The sequence below is a fragment of the Vanrija albida genome (assembly GCF_041260175.1).
Source record: "Vanrija albida strain AlHP1 chromosome Unknown contig_1, whole genome shotgun sequence".
Classification (NCBI taxonomy): domain Eukaryota; kingdom Fungi; phylum Basidiomycota; class Tremellomycetes; order Trichosporonales; family Trichosporonaceae; genus Vanrija; species Vanrija albida.
In genome coordinates, this window is record NW_027191420.1 from 641319 (window position 1) to 658445 (window position 17127).

Genomic DNA, 17127 nt, shown 5'->3' on the forward strand with positions numbered 1-17127 from the left:
GGCAGCGGCGACAAGCTCAACATGGCAACAACATCCGGCCTGCCCGCCTGGAATCTCAGCCTTGGTCTGTCGGGGTCCCCGCACTCGTCATTGCCGGCGATTTGCCACCGCCACACCGCGGGCGGGTCGCAAACTCCGTCACTCTCGTTGCCGCAGTGACGCGCAGTGCGTGCAGTTGCAGTCACTTGAGCTTTCCCAGCAACTACTTGGCAAACGACAACAACGCAATGTCGACCGCTTCGCTCCGCAACACCGCCATCCCGGCACTGGGCCGCGTGCAGGTGCGCACTGCCAGCCCCGCGCTGGCGCGCTTCGCGTCCTCGGACGCCGCCACGAGCTCGACCGGCGAGTCTAGCACCCACACCGGCAAGCTCCCCATGTCCTGGTCAGAGTACCTCGCCATGCGCAAGCGCCGCAAGCAGTGGTCGACTCTCACGACTATCCCTACGACCGCCGCCGGCCTGTTTGCTGGCGCGGCGTACTTTGCCACCGCGCAGCCCGAGTTTGGAGGTCTCGACCCCTTGTGAGTGGAGGTGCTCGGGATGTCGTTGTTCGGTCGACTGACACGGTGCAGCTTTATCGCCGGTGCTGGAACGTGGGTGTCACTGACTGCGCTGGCGGGGAAGTCGCTAACCTGATTCTTGACTCGATGCAGTTGCTCCTCTATGGGTAAGTCGGCTTGGTACTGAGGTTGTGGAGGTGGTGGGCTGGCGGGGCCGGTCTGGCTGTCGCCTGTCTCATGGCTTGCTCAAGAGGAATGCCGAGGCAGACTGGGAAACGTGTGAAGCGCCGCTATCTGGATCTCGAACATGCGTCGGGGAAGGCAGCGTCGAGGAAGTGAGCCGCGAGGAAGCGAGTTGCAAGTCACCTTCCTTTGGCACCTTCCTCGACCGCGCTCACTCCCCTGCTTTCCACCTCCACTGCACGCACCCCTCTGTCACCCTACCCCCACCCACTCCCGTGCAACTACTCACCCCGCAGCTCTTGGCTACCTCGTCGGCCCCTCCATCGGCAACGGCATCTTCAGCGTCACCCACCCCAAGCTCGCGCGCGGCAACCCCCCACCGCTCGACATCATGGACCGCGAGTTCTACCACAGGATAAAGTCGAAGCGTGCCGACCCCAGCCGCCAGAGCGTCAACAACCCCGCCCCAGACTTCTACGGCGAGAAGGTAGGTCGGGTGCTGGGTTAGGTCGGCGAGCTGCTGTGCTGATGCGTCGATTCCCCCACCTTCCTTGCCTGTGCCTACTCCACCAACCACACCTACCCACTGCAGATTGTCTCGCTTGCCACCTACCGCCGCTGGCTCAAGGACCAGGAGGCGTACCGTCGCAAGGCTGCCCACGGCGTCGACGGCGAGGAGCCTTGAGCAGTGCTTGCTTGCCCCCGTTGCCCTATCCTACCCGAATCCCCCGTCATGAAGAAATGCATCAGCCAAACCGTAGCACTCAATCATCACTCAACTTGTGGTCGTGTATGCATGATCATTCTCACTGCGGGGGCGGGGGTGGGGTGATGGTGGACATGTCGAGCGCCACGATTGGACCCACAAACTGGCATCACAGCCGCCACGCCGCGCACCGGCCGTCGACGAAATGGACGGCAAACCAACGGCCGGGGCGCCACTGTAATCGGTCACCATGGCCCATTTGAAGCCTGCCATTAGAGTGACTGAGCGATGACCATTAGCGGGATCAAAGTTTCCCCGCCATTGGATGTCAAACGGGTGTATTTTTATTGGCGGTTGGCTTGTTGTCGGCTGTAATGCCCGAACTAGTCCGTCGTTGCTGCAGCAATTGTCCGTTGTCACCCGGGTGCAGCGAGGCGCGAACCAACCAAACCGTCACCATTGACGAAGGTCAGCAGGCCCGCACCCAGGCGACCACCACACCACCGTACGCTGCGCGCTAGGCGACACTTCCTTCACAAGACACGCACTCACTCTCTCATCAACTACAACCAAACCCACCACTCACCACTCTTCCTTCCCCTCCCGGTCACCTCGACGACCACGCCGCCCACCATGATGCGCTCTACCTCTGCCCTCCGCCGCGGCGTCCAGCTCGCCCAGCTCGCCCGCCCCATCTCTACCACGGCCTCCGCAGCCTTTGCCCAGCCCGCAGAGACGTCGACCCCTGCCGCTGGCAAGGCCCCCGCCATCAAGGAGTTCAAGATCTACCGCTGGGTGAGTAGCGATGGGCGTGCGTGCACGCGGTGGTGACGGCCACTGGCAACTCACCGTCACCGCGACTCACACTGCTGCAATTTGCGCACCGGCTAACAAACGCCCAGAACCCCGACACCCCCTCGGAGAAGCCCAAGCTCGAGTCGTTCAAGATCGACCTCAACCAGACCGGCCCCATGATGCTCGACGCCTTGGTGAGTGGCTAGAGCCAGGAGAGATGGAGCTCGGCTGACGCCATGCAGATCAAGATCAAGAACGAGGTCGACCCCACCCTCACCTTCCGTCGCTCGTGCCGTGAGGGCATTTGCGGTTCGTGCGCCATGAACATTGACGGTGTCAACACCCTTGCCTGCCTGTGCCGTATCGACAAGGACACGAGCAAGACGTCCAAGATCTACCCCCTTCCTCACAGTGAGTGCCCCGGTGCCGAGGTTTGCCGCAGTTGCTCACCGTATCAGTGTTCGTGGTCAAGGACCTCGTCCCCGACCTCACGCTCTTCTACAAGCAGTACAAGTCGATCCAGCCCTACCTCCAGAACGACAACGTCCCCGAGAAGGAGTACTACCAGTCGATCGAGGACCGCAAGAAGCTCGACGGCATGTACGAGTGCATTCTCTGCGCGTGCTGCTCGACCTCGTGCCCCTCGTACTGGTGGAACCAGGACCAGTACCTCGGCCCCGCCGTCCTCATGCAGGCGTACCGCTGGATCGCCGACTCGCGTGACGCCTACGGTGCCGAGCGCAAGGAGCAGCTCGAGAACTCGATGTCCGTCTTCCGCTGCCACACCATCATGAACTGCTCGCGGACATGCCCCAAGGGTCTGTCACCTGGCGCTGCTATTGCCGCGCTCAAGCTCGAGATGGCGACCGGACGGAAGGCATGAACGACCCAAAAAGATTGTAAGCGTGTCGACGGACGCGAGTAGTTGGTGGCGCTGCATGTATTATTTGCCTCACGGGGAGGGACTGGGGGTGTGGCGCGCGCTGTAGCGCGTGGTCGGGGGCGGGGGAGCGTCCTGAGGCCGGGGAGCGTGGTTGAGGAGGTTGAGGAGGCTGAGGAGGGCGAGCAGGGCGAGGAGGACGAGGAGGAAGGAGCGGGAGGGAGGGGTGTGGCAGGTGCGGTGGCGGGGCTGGTGTGCCACAGTGGGACCGAAGGGCGGTACGCGTGCAGCAGGGACTGACCACGACTGACTGCGACTGACTGCGCCGCAGGGGCGGGTGTGGGGCGTGTTGCAGACGAGTTGGACGGGGAAGAGTGGTGTGGTGCGAACGAATGTTGTGGCGGCCAGTGCCACCCGCCACACGCACACACAAACACACACACACACACCGCGTCAACAACACCACAGTGCTCAGCGGGGCTACGCCGCCAGCCCAGATGAGACGCGATTCAGCGTCGCTGCGCGGTGCATGTCGCCTGGGGCGGGGCGGGGCCGCACGGCGTCGCTCATCCGGCAGTCATGGGGCCAGGGCTCAGGCCTTTGGCCGGGGAACTCTGCGAGCTCGCATCGCGGGGTGGGCTGCGTCGCAAGAACAGAGCACAGGCGCCGTGCCGACGGCGGGGGGGTCACGAAGGGCCGCACCGGACGACGGACGACGGGCTCGGCGAGGAGGTGGGGTCTGGCTGCACGCTGAGCCGCTTTGCCCGGCGCCCCTGCTCGAATGTAGAGTTCGTCTTCGCCTCGTACCTCCCTGGGCTCTTCAAGCTCCCGTCGGTCACGGGGCCCGGCCTCGTTTGACGGTGCCCACTCCCACGGCAGCGGTGCGCTTGACGTCACCTGCGCTGTGGGGAGCGCTGGAGGTGTTGGAAGAACATGACGACATGGCGGCAGCTGCAACCACGCCAGGCGATGAGGCACAACCACAGCCACGACTGCAAGTACCATCTTCACTACGCGCACCGACCATCGACTGCCACTTGCCCCACGCGCACCGCTGCACCTGCCCAGACACTGCCCCCCGCCGCGCGCCTCTTGCCGAGCGACGGCACCAGCGCACGCTTTCATGTACTCAGTATCGTCTACGCCCCTTCATGCCACTACTTCTTCACGTCTGGCTGCAACCGGAGCACCAACTCCCCCCCCCCCCCCCCAACTAATACAGATGGAATGCATGATGGGCCCAATATCTATGCTGTGGTCGCCATAAACTACACGAACTCTACAGGTTCTCGTCGTCGTCCTGCTCAATGAGGGCCGCGTAGTCCTCGTAGCTGCCGAACACCGGCATCTCCTTGCGCTTCTTGCGGCGCTCCTTGCGCTCCTCGCGGCGCTTGCGCTTGGCGCCCGCCTCCTCGTCCTCCTCCTCCTCGGCCTCGTCGTCCGAGCCGCCGAGCACAACGTCCTCCATCTCGTCCTCGGGGATGAGGTCGTCGTCGTCCTCGTCAAAGTCGGGGAACGGCTCGTCGTCCGACTCGGAGTCTGACTCGGCCGCCTTGCCCTTGCCCTTCTTGGATGTTGGCACGGGCTCGTCGTCCTCGTCATCGTCCTCGTCGTCGTCGTCGTCCTCATCCTCCTCCTCCTCGCCCTCCTCGTCGTCGTCGTCAGAGTAGTCGACGTCGACATCGTCGTCGTCCTCGTCGCTGTCGTCGCTGATGCCCAGGTCCTCGCCTGCCTTGGGCATGGAAGCCTTCATCGCCTTCCAGATCTCGGCCTCCTCGGGGTCGCTCTCAGAGTCGTCGTCGCCGCCCTCGGCCTCGGCCTCCTCGGCATCAGAAGCAGCCTCCGAAGCCTCCTCGTCGTCGACATCGATCTCGTCGTCGTCGTCCGAGAAGTCCATCTCGTCGGCATCCTCGGCCTTGCTCTTCTTCTTGGTCAACGCCTCCTTCCTGGCCAGCTTGGTCGAGAAGAACTTGTGGAAGAAGAGCTGGTCAACAGGCACGTCCTCGACCTTCTTGCGCCAGAAGGCCTCCGAGTTGACAAAGCCGTCCTCGCCAGTACGGGGACCACGAGTACGTGTGACCATGCCGGTGCGGTCAAGAGCAGCAGCAGGCTGCATGACACTGGCACCCTTGGCCTGAAGCGTCTTCTTGGGGTTACGGTAGACAAACTTGTCAAGGAAGGAGATGAGCGTGTTGAGCGAGATGTCGGGCGAGCCGGTCACGGGCTGGCCCATGAGGAGCTGCGAAGCCTGGAGGGAGACGGAGGGGTGGAAGTGGTTGACCAGGGGCATCAACTCCCAGAGGCACGACGTGTCGGCGTGGGCGTACAAGGGGTCACGCTTCTTGCCATCGTACTGGTTTCCGACGGCCGCAGTCGAGCTCTCGGCAGTGGGCTTGGCCGCCTTGCCGTCTTCTGGTGCGTCGACAAAGTGCTCCTCACCGTCGTCCTCGGGCCCGATCAACATGCGGCGAAGGCCAGGGGTGGTCTCAAAGAGCTCGCCCAGCAGGTAGAGCGCACCGCAGATGAACGGAGGCTGGTGGAGACCGAGCATCTGGAGCAGACGCTTGACAAAGGACATGACACGGGGCAGGCTGGTGTCGACCTTGAGCGACTTGAAGAGCAGGTTGAGGTACATGGCCTGCTTGGAAGAGGTCAGGAGACGGGGGTCGAACAGCGAGTCGTAGAGGGTGCGGTAGTAGCGGTCGGTGACAGCCTGGCGAGACTGGCAGATCTGGAAGACGAGCTGGAGAGCCTGGATCGACGTGTTGAAAGTGCCAGTGTGGCAGACCTTGAAAAGGGTCTCGAGGTACTTGGCGAACAAGTCGTCGTCAATCTTGGCGAAGGGAAGGGCACGGTTGACACCAGTGAGGACGGCCGCGACAAGCTTGGCCTCGGCAGCCTCAACGAGCTCCTCCTTCTCCAGAGCAGCCTTGTGGCCACCCTTGGGCTTGGCACCCTTGCGGCGACCACGCCACTTCTCGACCTTTCCAGTCGTCTTCTCGAGCTGCTCCTGGTCCATAGTCTCGTCGCCGACGTTGGCAGTCTCCTCGCCCTTCTTCTGCTCCTCACCGAGGAGCTCACGGAAGACCTCAAAGTAGACCTCGACAAGGCGACCAGCGACCTCGCGGTCCTTTGACGTCAGAGTCATCTGGTTGAGGGTGATGAGGCCGTAGTAACGGCCGTGGTTGGCAGTTCCCTTCTCGACGGGCGCAGCGGCCTTGCTCTTCTCCTCGGCGTCGAAGCGCATGTGGGCACCAGAGTTGGTCGACCCAGCAGCGCCAGTCATCTGGGTCTTGAGAACAATGGCGGAAACCTCGCGGGCAACGACAGTCTTCATGGCGGGGTGCACCTGGAGGAGCTGGAGGATGTGGTGGCTGGCCTTGGAGGCCACAGAGCGGTCGTTGTCGCCGAGCTTGTTGACACCGAGACGCAGCAAGTTCTGCTCCTGCTCAGCGTTACCGGCAAGGAGGCGGAACACAATGTCCATGGCCTTGGTGCGGATGTAGGGGAGCGTGTCGTGGGTCAAGGCCTCGAGGATCTGGAGGATGTTGAAGAACCACTTCTTCAGGAAGTCCTCGAAGGCGTAGACGACGAGGTGGCGGTCGGTGACATCGGGGTGGGCGAGCAGCGGCTGGTCACCAAAGTATCTGTCCTCGTCAGCCGTTGTTCTCGTCTCAACAACATTACTCACCGGAGCTTTCCTGCCTCCTTACCGCCGCCAGTGACCCACCAATCGGCCAGGGCGCGGATAGTGGCCATGCGCTCATCACGACCGCCACCACCACCAGGAGCGCCATCACGCCAGCCGGCCATGGCACGCAGCTTCTCAATCTCCTTGACGGCGTGGATCGGGCTCTCGCGCACAAGAAGGACGAGTGCGGAGAGCTTGTCCTGGTGGGTACCGGCGGACAGGATCTCAGAAACGAACTTGGCGTCGGCCGCCGAGCCGCCACGCTGAGGCGCGGGGAGGTTCTCAAGCAGGCGCTCAGAGCGCTGACGAAGGTTGTTGAGAACGTGAGGGGCAACCTTTCCGAGGGGCTTGGAGGGAGGCGCGAGCTCGGGCACAAGACTGGCCCAGTTGGGGATGGCGGGGACGCGCTGCGATGTCAGTGCTTGTGGGTGGGGCGTGGCTTACGTTTCCGCTCTTGGGGTCCGGGTCGGTAGGCTGAAGGAGTGCTGCGGGAGTCGCCTTGACAGGGGCAGGCTTCTTCTCGGTCACGGCCTCCTCCTCGTCGTCCTCGTCTTCTTCGTCGTCCTCCTCTTCCTCCTCTTCCTCATCTTCCTCGGCTTCCTCGGACACCTCCTCCTCGTCGCCGTCCTCCTCTTCCTCCTCGTCCTCCTCCTCGTCCTCCTCATCGCTCTCCTCAACCTCCTCTTCGTCGTCGAGGTCGGGCTGCTCAGCGCCAGCAGCAGCAAAGTCGAGGCCCTTCAGGAAGTCGCCGAGGGCGGCCTTGAGAGACTTCTGCACCACAGTCAGCTCTGAACCTCACCACGTCCCATTACACTTACCTCATCAGTCTTGGCGCCTCCCTTGGCAGCGGGCACATTGTCTTCCTCGTCGTCATTGTCGACGCCGGCAATGAGCGCAATGTCGTCCTCGTCGCCGCCGAGGTCCTTGACGGCCTGGCGGAGCTCGTCGCTGATCTTGCCGCCTTTTGTCTTGGGGGCAGCTGGCTTGGCCGACTGCTTTGACCCCTTGGTCGCGCCCTTTTGGGAGCTTGTCGAAGGTTTGCCCTTACCCATAGTTGTGCAAGGTTGTGGGACAGTTGGACCACAATACCGAGCAGCGATGCACTCATCTCGTCGAAATCTCAGAAATCTTGAGCAGCCAAGTGCGGGGAAAAATACGTGGAAAAGGAGGAAGGTCAGTCACGTGGCTTATCAAAGGCTTCCCCTCACAGCTGACAGCCGCGGTGCTCTGCCTGAGTGGATGCCGTCTACTCGTGCGTTGTTGCGTATCGCCGTGTCGCTCTCTCAACCTCGTCGTCGACACTCCCAACATGGTCCTCAGCATCAGGCCACTCGTCTCAGCGCCCCTGGGTGAGTGTATGGACGCCGGGTTGAGCCGCTCGCGAGGTGGAGGCTGACACTCTTCAGCTGGCTGCTGCACGGTCCTCTCTGTCTTTGGCTTCATTATCCTCTTTGGTGAGTAACCTGGTGGACAACGGGTTGGCATCGCAATCCAACACCTCGCAGCCTTCGGATCCTTCTACGCTCGCCACGCCGCCGCTCTCACCGAGTCGAAGAACGACCCCGACAACCCAGACTTCGTTGCCAAGGTGTGCTACACCGCCGCCTTTGTCTATGCCGCCTTCGTCGTGTTCTGTGGCCTGCAGGTATGTGTCGGGATCGAGCTCGGTGGGACAAGCTACACTTGTGATCACAACTGGTGCCAAGAGCGAGAGACCGCTGGTCATCTCGCACCTGCCGAATGGGCGCGTCTCTCGCGTCTACCCCCACCCCCGCGGCTTCCCTCGTCGCTGCCCTTTGCTAACACCCGCAGCTCACCGTTCACCAGCGGTACCCTCGAGGAGTGCAGCTGTAGATGTTAGAGAGCCTTCAACCCAATGCATTTGTATTCTAATGGACATGGACACGGCCAGAGGTAGCAGCTGCGGTCGCTCTGCACGTCATAACTGGATGCGACCCGATTTGATCCCGCGGCTGCTGTTGCCGTTGTGACTTGGGTTACGAACAACAAAGCTGCACTTCAACGACGTTGCCACCTTCCTCCTCTTCAACCACCACGACCATGCCAGTAAAACGCTCGGGAGGAGCGCCTTCAGGTGCACCGAAGCGCACCCGCTTCGCCTCTCCGCCTCCCGCAGCCGGCCCGTCAACAACAAGGTCATCCGCCGAGCAGGACGACGACGACCAGTTCTTGGATGCCGACATTACCGAATCGAACCGTAAGGCCAAATCCCGCGAGAAGCGTGCGCTGCGCGATCAGGATGGCTACGGCTCAGACTCTTCCAACGAGGAGGGCGAGAGCGTTGTGCCGAGCCGACGACCTGGCGCCAAGGACGACGATGAGGACGACGATGTCGACATGTTTGCCGATGAGCCTGCCGAGGACGACAAGGGCAAGGGCAAGAGCAAGGGCAAGGGGAAGGAGAAGGAGTTCTTGGAGCTCAACGAGATTGAGGGACAGGAGTTTGGCCGCCGCAACAGTAACGACGGCGACGACTCGGACAGCGATATCGACGAGGCCAAGGCCAAGGGTGGGCTCGACGGCGACATGGGCGTGGACATTACGCCGTTCAACATGAAGACTGAGATGGAGGAGGGCCGTTTCACCGCCGACGGTGAGGTCTACATGGAGAACTCAAAGGACCCGCACGACAAGCACGACAACTGGCTCGATGATGCGAACAAGGATGCCATCAAGAAGGCGCGGCGGGCACATCGCGAGCGGGAACGCGTCGAGCGCGAGAGGGAGCAAAGGGAGGCGGATATCGAGGGTGCTGCGGAAACGGAGGAGAAGGAGCACGCGCTTCTTCGTCAAGCCACCGAACTCATGGAGCGCGGAGAGACGGTGCTGGAAGCGCTGCAGCGTCTCGGAAAGGAAGTCGAGGCGGGGAAGAAGAAGGAGGCGGCTGGGCCGAAGAAGAGCTGGGCCGAGCGACAGCGGGAGCGCAAGGCACTCATGGCTGAAAATGCTACGTGAGTGGTTGAGTGGGGGTATCTGCTGACAACCAAAGCGACCCAACGCATACCGCCAACCCGTTCACCAACCTTTCGAATATTGTGTCGTCTCTCTCCTCCATCAGCAACCTGGACGTGTACTCATTATCCCGCGAGGCCATTCAGCGTATGCTGCCAAGAGAGCAGCCGAGTGCCGATGCTGCTCCCGCCGCGCCGCGCCCAGCGGCCGACACACGGCAGCTGCAGTACAGATTCTCGCTCAACTATGTGCGCACACTGCCGGAGGCGCAACGCCCCGTTGAACGCGAGGTCTTTGGTGCGTCCTAACCATCCGGTGTGGCGCTGACTTGACACAGGTCCATTTCCGATCATGCAGCTGCGAGGCTGGAAAGCTACTGGGGTCTTCGGACCAAACTGCGAGAACATTGAGGTGCGCGTGTTCACGCCCAACGAGGGGGACCAGCCATGGGGGTCATGGGGTGATATCATCGGTGCATAGATCATGTCGGAGGTATATCCAGAGATGCCACTTCGCATGACACGATCATCTGTCCTTGCGGGTCTCGTCGGCGGCGGGAGCGGCGAGCAAGGGGTCGGCCGGGGGAGCGTTCTCGGGGTTGTTCTGGACACGCGTGATCTCCATGACGAACCTGGGTGTCAGAGCTGTCGGTTTGATACACATACCAGACCATGGCCATCCAGAGGAGGAAGCTGGTGAAGAGGAGGAAGAGGACGTGCTTGTTCCAGTTGGAGACGTAGGCGGTGAAGGTGAGGCAGAGGATGAGGAGGAAGAATGAAATGTTCATAGCTGGAGTAAGCTTCGCCACGAATTCTTAGCTTACCAATGACGAGAGCAGAGTTCACTCCCGGCTTGATCGTCAGCACGCTCACCACCCCGACTCACCTCCCAGATCGACTTCGCCAGCAGGCCGAGGAAGCCAAGGTCGTCGAGGCTGATGCCAGCGCCAGCGGCGTCCGGCGCGGCCGGGGCGCCGTCCTCGCGCTTCTCAATGGGCTCTGGCGACGGCGACGGCGAGTTTGTCGTGACCATTGTGTCTTTGAGGGGGTGACGAGAGCGACAAGGCGAGATACTCACCTCTGCCCGGACATTTCAGCAACCGAGAGTGAAGCGTCAGCGTCAATAACGGAGATGCAGCAACCTCCGTACCACGTGATGGCCCAAAAGTTGAAACCTGCAATCGTCGAGCCGAGGGAGATGGATGAGATGCAGGCCTCAGCAACTGTTCTTGCAAACAACACACGCCGGCACACAAAAGGACATCATCGGCAGCCATGCCGTCGTCCCTCGCGAGTCAGCTGCAAAATATTGCGTCGGTGGACGCATCGCGTCTGACGTCGCGGTACGGCCAGCCGTCGTCCAAGTCGTACCTCTTCCCGCCAAAGGTCGCAGAGGCCCAGGACCTCGATGCCGTCTTCGCGCTCGCCCAGTCGGGCTTTGACGAGCTGCTGCACCTCGACCCCGAGATTGAAGAGTTTGAGCGCGAGCTCTTCTCCGAGGCGGCCAAGCGCACCGACCGCATGATGCTCAACAAGGAGGAGAACGACAAGCTCGACGAGACCCTCGCCCGCTGCCTCCGCCGCCTCGGCAAGTGGGTCGGCATCATGGCTGGCGGCAAGTGCATCGAGTGGCTCGTGAGGCGATTCCGGTGAGTACAGGAGGAGGAAGCAGAGGCGTAGGCTAACTCCGCAGCGTTCACGAGTTCAACACCGAGGTCCTCCTCCAGGCCTTCCTCCCCTACCACGACTCGCCCAACTTTGCGCGCATCCTCGCCATCCTCTCCCTCCCCACTTCTTCGCCATACTCTGCGCCATTTGCTCCTTTGGTCAAGGCGGCGCAGCAGGTGCCCCGCGAGTACATTACCACGGCGGTCTCGTCCGCTCGCGACCCGTCGCTCCGCCTCCTCACCGATGTCGCCGAGTCGGTCAAGACGGCTGTGGACGAGAAGACTGTCCACCGTGCGCTCCTTGCGTTCTGGACGGCTACTCTTGTCGACCTTTTGGAACGCTCGCGCTCGTCGAGCGGCCGCATCTCCGAGGGCGTTGTCAAGGTCCTCGTCGAGACGTTCGTCACCCTCCTGTCTACTCCCAACGCTGGACCCGAGGTGAACGCTGCGGTCTACCCCCCTCTCGTTCTCCTCACCCGGACTGTCCACCTCTCGGACCCTGCGTTCCTGGCCGTGATCGAGTCGCTCCTGACTCCCAACTCGGGCGCCAACCCCCCCCAGCGCCTTCTCACCCTCCTCGTCATCCTTGACCAGCGCAAGGGCTGGGAGGGCGGCCTCGGTGACGACGCCGCGGCCCGACTGGCCAAGATTCCTCAGATTGGCGACCTCCTCGTCGCTGCCATCGACAAGTATGGCTTTGTCGAGGCCACCAAGTCTGTGGTTGGAGCCCTTCTCGAGGACGTTGCCCTCTCGCAGGAGACCCTGACCAAGCTGGTGGACTACCCTACTCTCGCCACCCCCGTTGTTGAGATTGCTGTTGCCAAGCTTCTGGAGACACCAGCCGAGGTCCACTCGATCGCCCGCCCTCTCCTCAGCACTCTCCGCCAGCGCCACCCCAACCTCACCGACGCGGCCGTCCTCGAGGCCTCGTCCAGTAGTCCAGTGGACTCCGCTCTCGTGCAGTGGACTTCTGCCGAGAGCGCATTCATCGACGTGCACTCGGCCGACGTCGCGAGCCGTGTCAGCGGTGTCAAGGAGATGTACGCCGTCGCTGAGGCGGCCGGTCTGAACTCGTCGAACGCTGCTCAGCTCCTTGGTGACTCGGCCGACGAGGCACTCCGATCGGTGCAGACAGCCATCCTCGCTCGCCTTCGCGACACGGACGCGGCTGTTCTTACTGCTCTCTACGCCGAGTCCGACCTTCTCCTCGCCCTTCTCACGGGTGTTGACTACATCGAGGCGGTGACTCCTGCGTTTGTCGCCTCGAATCCCGTCCGCGAAGCCCTTGGTCTCCACCTCGCTTTCCTCGGCGCCTCGTACATCCCTGCTCACTCGGAGATCAAGAACAAGGTCTTTGAGAAGCTTCTCATCCCCAACCTCCTTGCCACTGAGGAGCGTCGCGCCTTTGGACCTGAGCAGTGGACCTCGGTTGTCAAGGCTTCCCGCCTCCTGGATCGCGTTCAGAGCATCGTCGCTATCGACGCGTCCAGGGACGAGCTTGTCAAGTTCAACCAGGACCTCATCAAGTCGCTTACTCGTGGTATCGCCTCGAGCGGCGACATTGGAGTTCACGTCGATGCGCTTATTGCCAACCTGTCGATGGCTCTCCCTGCCGCCCGCCTTCTTGCTTCCCTCACTCTTGCCGAGTTGGTCACCTCCGCCGGCGGCTACCAGCATGTTGTGGCGGCTCGCTCTCTCACTGCTCTTCAGTCGTACCTCACCGGCAAGCAGATGCGTGACATTGAGCAGGTTGAGACGCCGCTGGCTACCGACCTCATCAAGGCCGTCGTCAGCAAGCCTGCGCTTGCCAAGACTCAGCAGCGCGCCTACCTTGCGCTTCTTACTTCCGCCGTTTCCCTCAAGGAGGCTGCGGAGGCGCAGACCAACTGGCTCAACGATGTGGCCGAAGAGTCTACCGAGGCTCAAACCCGTGTCATCACGCACTCCCTCTACCGCTGGGCCAACAGCGCCAACCTTTCCGCGGCCGTTTCGCGTCACCTCCTCCAGGCTGTCCTGTCCCAGCTGGGTGAGGATGCTTTGATCTTCCTTGCCTCGGTTTGGACGAGCCCGGTCGAGTCGTCGCTCCGTGTCGCCGCGCTTCGCCACGCCACGGCCTTCGTTAAGGCCTACTCGAACAACGCAAAGGCCACCGATTTCCAGGTGATCATCCCGGCCACTCTTGTCACCCTCCAGGACTCGGCCAAGCCGGTCCGCGAGGCCACTGCCGCCCTCCTTCGTGCCATTGCCGCCACACCTCAGTCGGGCAGCGCCGACATCTATGGCCTGGACGCCATCTATGGCTCGCGTTCCGACCTGGTGCAGCTTCTCAAGCCTTCAGACCTCACCAAGTACCTCGAGGCGCTGATCAAGGCCCTTGACGACATGGTCATTGATGCTGGCCGCCTCGCCTCGGTCCACGCTTCCGTGCTCGACTCGCAGAAGAAGGACAAGAAGGAGGTCACGCACCGCCGCGACGTTGTCGACTGGCTCATGTCACACGTTCTGGGCTGGAGATCGGACACTCCCCGCCGCTCTCTCCTGTCCTCGCTGGCGCGCGTCGCCAATGTGTCGAGGCTGTACGGTTCTATCCCGCTCCTCACTTCGCTTGCTGCTTCCGACAAGGACGAGGCCAGCTGGCTGTCGACGCTGCCAGCCACGCACCGCAAGGAGTACTTGGAGCTCGCTTTCGGCTCGTTTGCCGCTCGGCATGTCTCTGCCCTCAACGAAAACAACAGCGAGGCGTGGAAGTTCCTCCTCGAGCTCGTCACGTCGGCTCCCACGCCCGTCACTCTCGAGCTGCGCGCTATTTCGCTTGCGCGCCTCACCAGCGGCCTCTTCCCTGCTCTTCGTTCGCCTCTCAAGTCGGCATACGTTGAGGCGCTCATCCACTCGCTCCACTCGCTGTCTCCTGAGGACAACCTCATTTCGAAGGCCGCGCTTGCCAAGCTTGTTCTTGCGCCAGCCGAGATTGTCACCGTTCTTGAGGCTCTCCTTGAGCCATTCGAGTCGCAGGTGCACCGCAAGAAGGTCAAGACGGATGAGGGCGAGGACAAGACGGAGCAGGCCGTTGCCGACCTCACTGTGTTTATCGAGTCGCGTGACTGGAAGGCTTTGACTGGCGACGCCCCTGTTGTCGCCTCACTTATGGGTGTCCTTGCCACAGTGCTGTCCAAGCGCCAGGCGATCAAGGAAGGTGTCGACTACCTCGAGCAGGAGATTCTTGGTGCCATTCTCGCACAGATCGAGCAGATCACCGACGCAGGGGAGATTCTCCGCGCCCGTGTGGGTATCGAGGTCATTGTCAAGACCATCCGCGCATCTTCAAACCCTCGCACCGCTCAGCGGGCCCTCCTCGTCGCCTCCGAGCTCGCTCGCCTCATCCCCGAAACTGTTCTCCACAACGTCATGCCCATTTTCACTTTTATGGGCAGCAGCGACCTGCAGCGCGACGATGCGTTCAGCTTTGGTGTCGTCGAGAAGACTGTCGAGCGCATTGTTCCGGTCATGGCTGCGTCTCTCAAGGACAAGGCCGACAGCAAGCTCGACCTGTACACCGAGTCGCGCACTTTCCTCGCCATCTTCACCGACATGGCCGCCCGCCTGCCCAAGCACCGCACTTTGCCGTTCTTTGTCCACCTCGTCAAGTCGCTTGGTGCCGAGGACTTCCTCGCCCCAGTGGCCATGCTGTTGGCCGAGCGTGGCGGCAAGGGCAAGAACGCAGCGAGCGGCTCACTCGAGCTTTCGCTCAGCCTTGCGTCTGCCTTCCCTCCTGCTCTCCGCACGGAGGTTACCCTCGACATTGTCCAGGAGGTCGCTCGTATCATCAACGACTTGAGCGACAGCAGCAGCAGCGGCGACGAAGACGAGGGCACCTCGTTCCTGGCCAACGGAGAGCCCAGCACCCGCCAGGCCTCTGTCCTTCTCCACCTCGCCTCTGGCATCACCAAGCAGCTCGTTGGCCGCGTTACTCCCCAGCCTGTTGTGGAGGAGATTGTCTCTGCTCTTATCACGCTCGCTGCCAGCCCTGCTGTTACCGAGGAGGTTGCCGACCAGCTCGACACCACCCTGTCTGGAGCAATGCAGCTCCTCGCGGTCGGCTCGTTCCTGGACATTACCGCGCGTATTCTCGAGTCGGGCAACGTTACGGACATCAGCCGCGCGCTCGACCTGTTCGCCACTCGCCTCCCTCTCATCAAGCCCGAGCTCCGCGGCAAGTCGGCAACGGCTATGGGCACCATTATCCGCCGCACCGCTGCTCTTCTCGAGGAGCGTGGCGCTGCCACCGCCAGTGCGCTCGCCGCGCTTGGCCGCGTTGTCTCCACCGCCATCAAGAGTGAGGACAGTGCACTTGCTGCCATCACCCCTGTTGTCGTTGCTGCGTCGAAGGAGGGCGACTTTATCGAGGAGTCGGTGTCCCTCCTGGCTGCGCTTGTCCGTCACCTCGGCTCTCGCGCCATCCCCTTCATCCAGTCGGTCCTGGATGTGTGCTTGGCCATTGCACGCAACTCGGCGTCGTCGCCGATTGCTGTCGAGGCGGCCTTTGCTACCATCGCGACGCTTGTCGACACGGTGCCCACGTTCGTGTCCAGCAAGCAGCTCGTCACTGTGCTGGGCGCCGCTGCGGACTACCGTGCCACCGACGAGGCGGCATCGTCGTCGCTCATCACCGCCATCGCCAAGCGCATCCCTACCAAGACGCTCATCCCGGTTGTCATGGAGCTCTGGAAGTCGATCCAGTCGGCGCCCGCGTCGTCGATCGAGGCCTTCTTCTACCTCCTTCGCCAGACGCTCCGCCACGGCGACTCGAAGGCTATCCCCAGCCACACCAAGCCGCTGTTCGCCTTCTTCCTTGAGGTGTTCGACATCCGCCACAAGGCTGGCGCGCGCATGGCGCCCGAGGCTGTCGACGCGGCCGAGACGTCTGCGATCAGCTCGTTCCTCGAGCTGGTCATCAAGCTGTCCGAGGCTGCGTTCAAGCCCCTCTTTGTTCGCCTGTACGACTGGGCCGTGGTGGACCTCTCTGCGCCGGCATCCGACGCGCACGTTGTGGCGCGCCGCAAGATCCTCCTCCGCGTCATGGACGGTCTCCTCGCCAAGTTCCGTCACCTCCTTACGCCTTACATGGGCACGCTCATGCCGTTTGTCGAGGAGCTTCTCGCCGCCTACTCGATTGGCGAGGTTGAGGACGAGTCGCTCTGGGCTCTGCTCCTGGGCGTGCTCGCGCACTCAATGGACGTCGACGACGGTGCCTTCTGGACCGACGCAACGCTGCTCAAGCTCCTCCCGCTCGTCGTGGAGCAGCTGGCTCTCTTCCCCAGCGTGACAGCCACGCCCGAGTCGCCGGCGGCCAAGGCCCTCGCGGCCATGGCGGCGACCACGTCGTCAGAGGCCACGCTCAAGAAGGTCAACAGCGCCATCTGCCTGGCCACGCGCGCCGAGGAGCCCAAGGCCCGCATGGCGGCGCTGTACGCGCTCGACGCGGCGTGGGAGCGCCACTCGGACGAGCTGATCCAGTTTGTGCCCGAGACGGTCGCCGAGTTCCTGGCCGAGCTGCTCGAGGACGAGAACTCGGAGGTCGAGGGGCTGGCGCGCAAGGTGCTGGCGCGCATCGAGGGTGTCACTGGCAGCCTCAAGGAGTATCTCGAGTAGACGTGGCGTCAGCTTTTGTAAAACTAGGATCACATGCATGGGTAATACAACAAGTCATGGAAGTGTGAAATCGCGCGTCAGC

The 17127-nt window shown here is 62.4% G+C and overlaps 7 protein-coding genes across 7 annotated transcripts; 5 read left to right on the plus strand and 2 right to left on the minus strand.

Moving 5' to 3' along the window:
• Positions 1–227: 227 nt before the first annotated feature.
• On the plus strand, positions 228–1370 carry PAM17 (TIM23 complex component; the record flags this gene model as incomplete). The annotated part of the gene is made up of 5 exons (XM_069348934.1): positions 228–523; positions 575–595; positions 656–669; positions 982–1172; positions 1278–1370. The coding sequence occupies 5 exons, from the start codon at positions 228–230 to the stop codon at positions 1368–1370; spliced, it is 615 nt and encodes a 204-aa protein (XP_069212478.1).
• Positions 1371–2024: 654 nt separating this feature from the next.
• On the plus strand, positions 2025–3069 carry SDH2 (succinate dehydrogenase complex, subunit B; the record flags this gene model as incomplete). The annotated part of the gene is made up of 4 exons (XM_069348935.1): positions 2025–2186; positions 2294–2380; positions 2429–2597; positions 2645–3069. The coding sequence occupies 4 exons, from the start codon at positions 2025–2027 to the stop codon at positions 3067–3069; spliced, it is 843 nt and encodes a 280-aa protein (XP_069212479.1).
• Positions 3070–4345: 1276 nt separating this feature from the next.
• Positions 4346–7809, minus strand: MAK21 (RNA-binding ribosome biosynthesis protein mak21; the record flags this gene model as incomplete). The annotated part of the gene is made up of 4 exons (XM_069348936.1): positions 4346–6713; positions 6758–7164; positions 7202–7528; positions 7576–7809. The coding sequence occupies 4 exons, from the start codon at positions 7807–7809 to the stop codon at positions 4346–4348; spliced, it is 3336 nt and encodes a 1111-aa protein (XP_069212480.1).
• Positions 7810–8066: 257 nt separating this feature from the next.
• Q8F55_000283 (uncharacterized protein) lies at positions 8067–8611 on the plus strand (the record flags this gene model as incomplete). Its single annotated transcript, XM_069348937.1, has 4 exons — positions 8067–8106; positions 8164–8211; positions 8263–8402; positions 8570–8611. The coding sequence occupies 4 exons, from the start codon at positions 8067–8069 to the stop codon at positions 8609–8611; spliced, it is 270 nt and encodes an 89-aa protein (XP_069212481.1).
• Positions 8612–8818: 207 nt separating this feature from the next.
• On the plus strand, positions 8819–10210 carry Q8F55_000284 (uncharacterized protein; the record flags this gene model as incomplete). Its single annotated transcript, XM_069348938.1, has 3 exons — positions 8819–9729; positions 9768–10027; positions 10068–10210. The coding sequence occupies 3 exons, from the start codon at positions 8819–8821 to the stop codon at positions 10208–10210; spliced, it is 1314 nt and encodes a 437-aa protein (XP_069212482.1).
• Positions 10211–10255: 45 nt separating this feature from the next.
• Q8F55_000285 (uncharacterized protein) lies at positions 10256–10762 on the minus strand (the record flags this gene model as incomplete). Its single annotated transcript, XM_069348939.1, has 4 exons — positions 10256–10361; positions 10396–10519; positions 10554–10581; positions 10616–10762. The coding sequence occupies 4 exons, from the start codon at positions 10760–10762 to the stop codon at positions 10256–10258; spliced, it is 405 nt and encodes a 134-aa protein (XP_069212483.1).
• A 242-nt stretch (positions 10763–11004) lies between these two features.
• On the plus strand, positions 11005–17045 carry UTP10 (snoRNA-binding rRNA-processing protein utp10; the record flags this gene model as incomplete). The annotated part of the gene is made up of 2 exons (XM_069348940.1): positions 11005–11378; positions 11423–17045. The coding sequence occupies 2 exons, from the start codon at positions 11005–11007 to the stop codon at positions 17043–17045; spliced, it is 5997 nt and encodes a 1998-aa protein (XP_069212484.1).
• Positions 17046–17127: the final 82 nt, after the last annotated feature.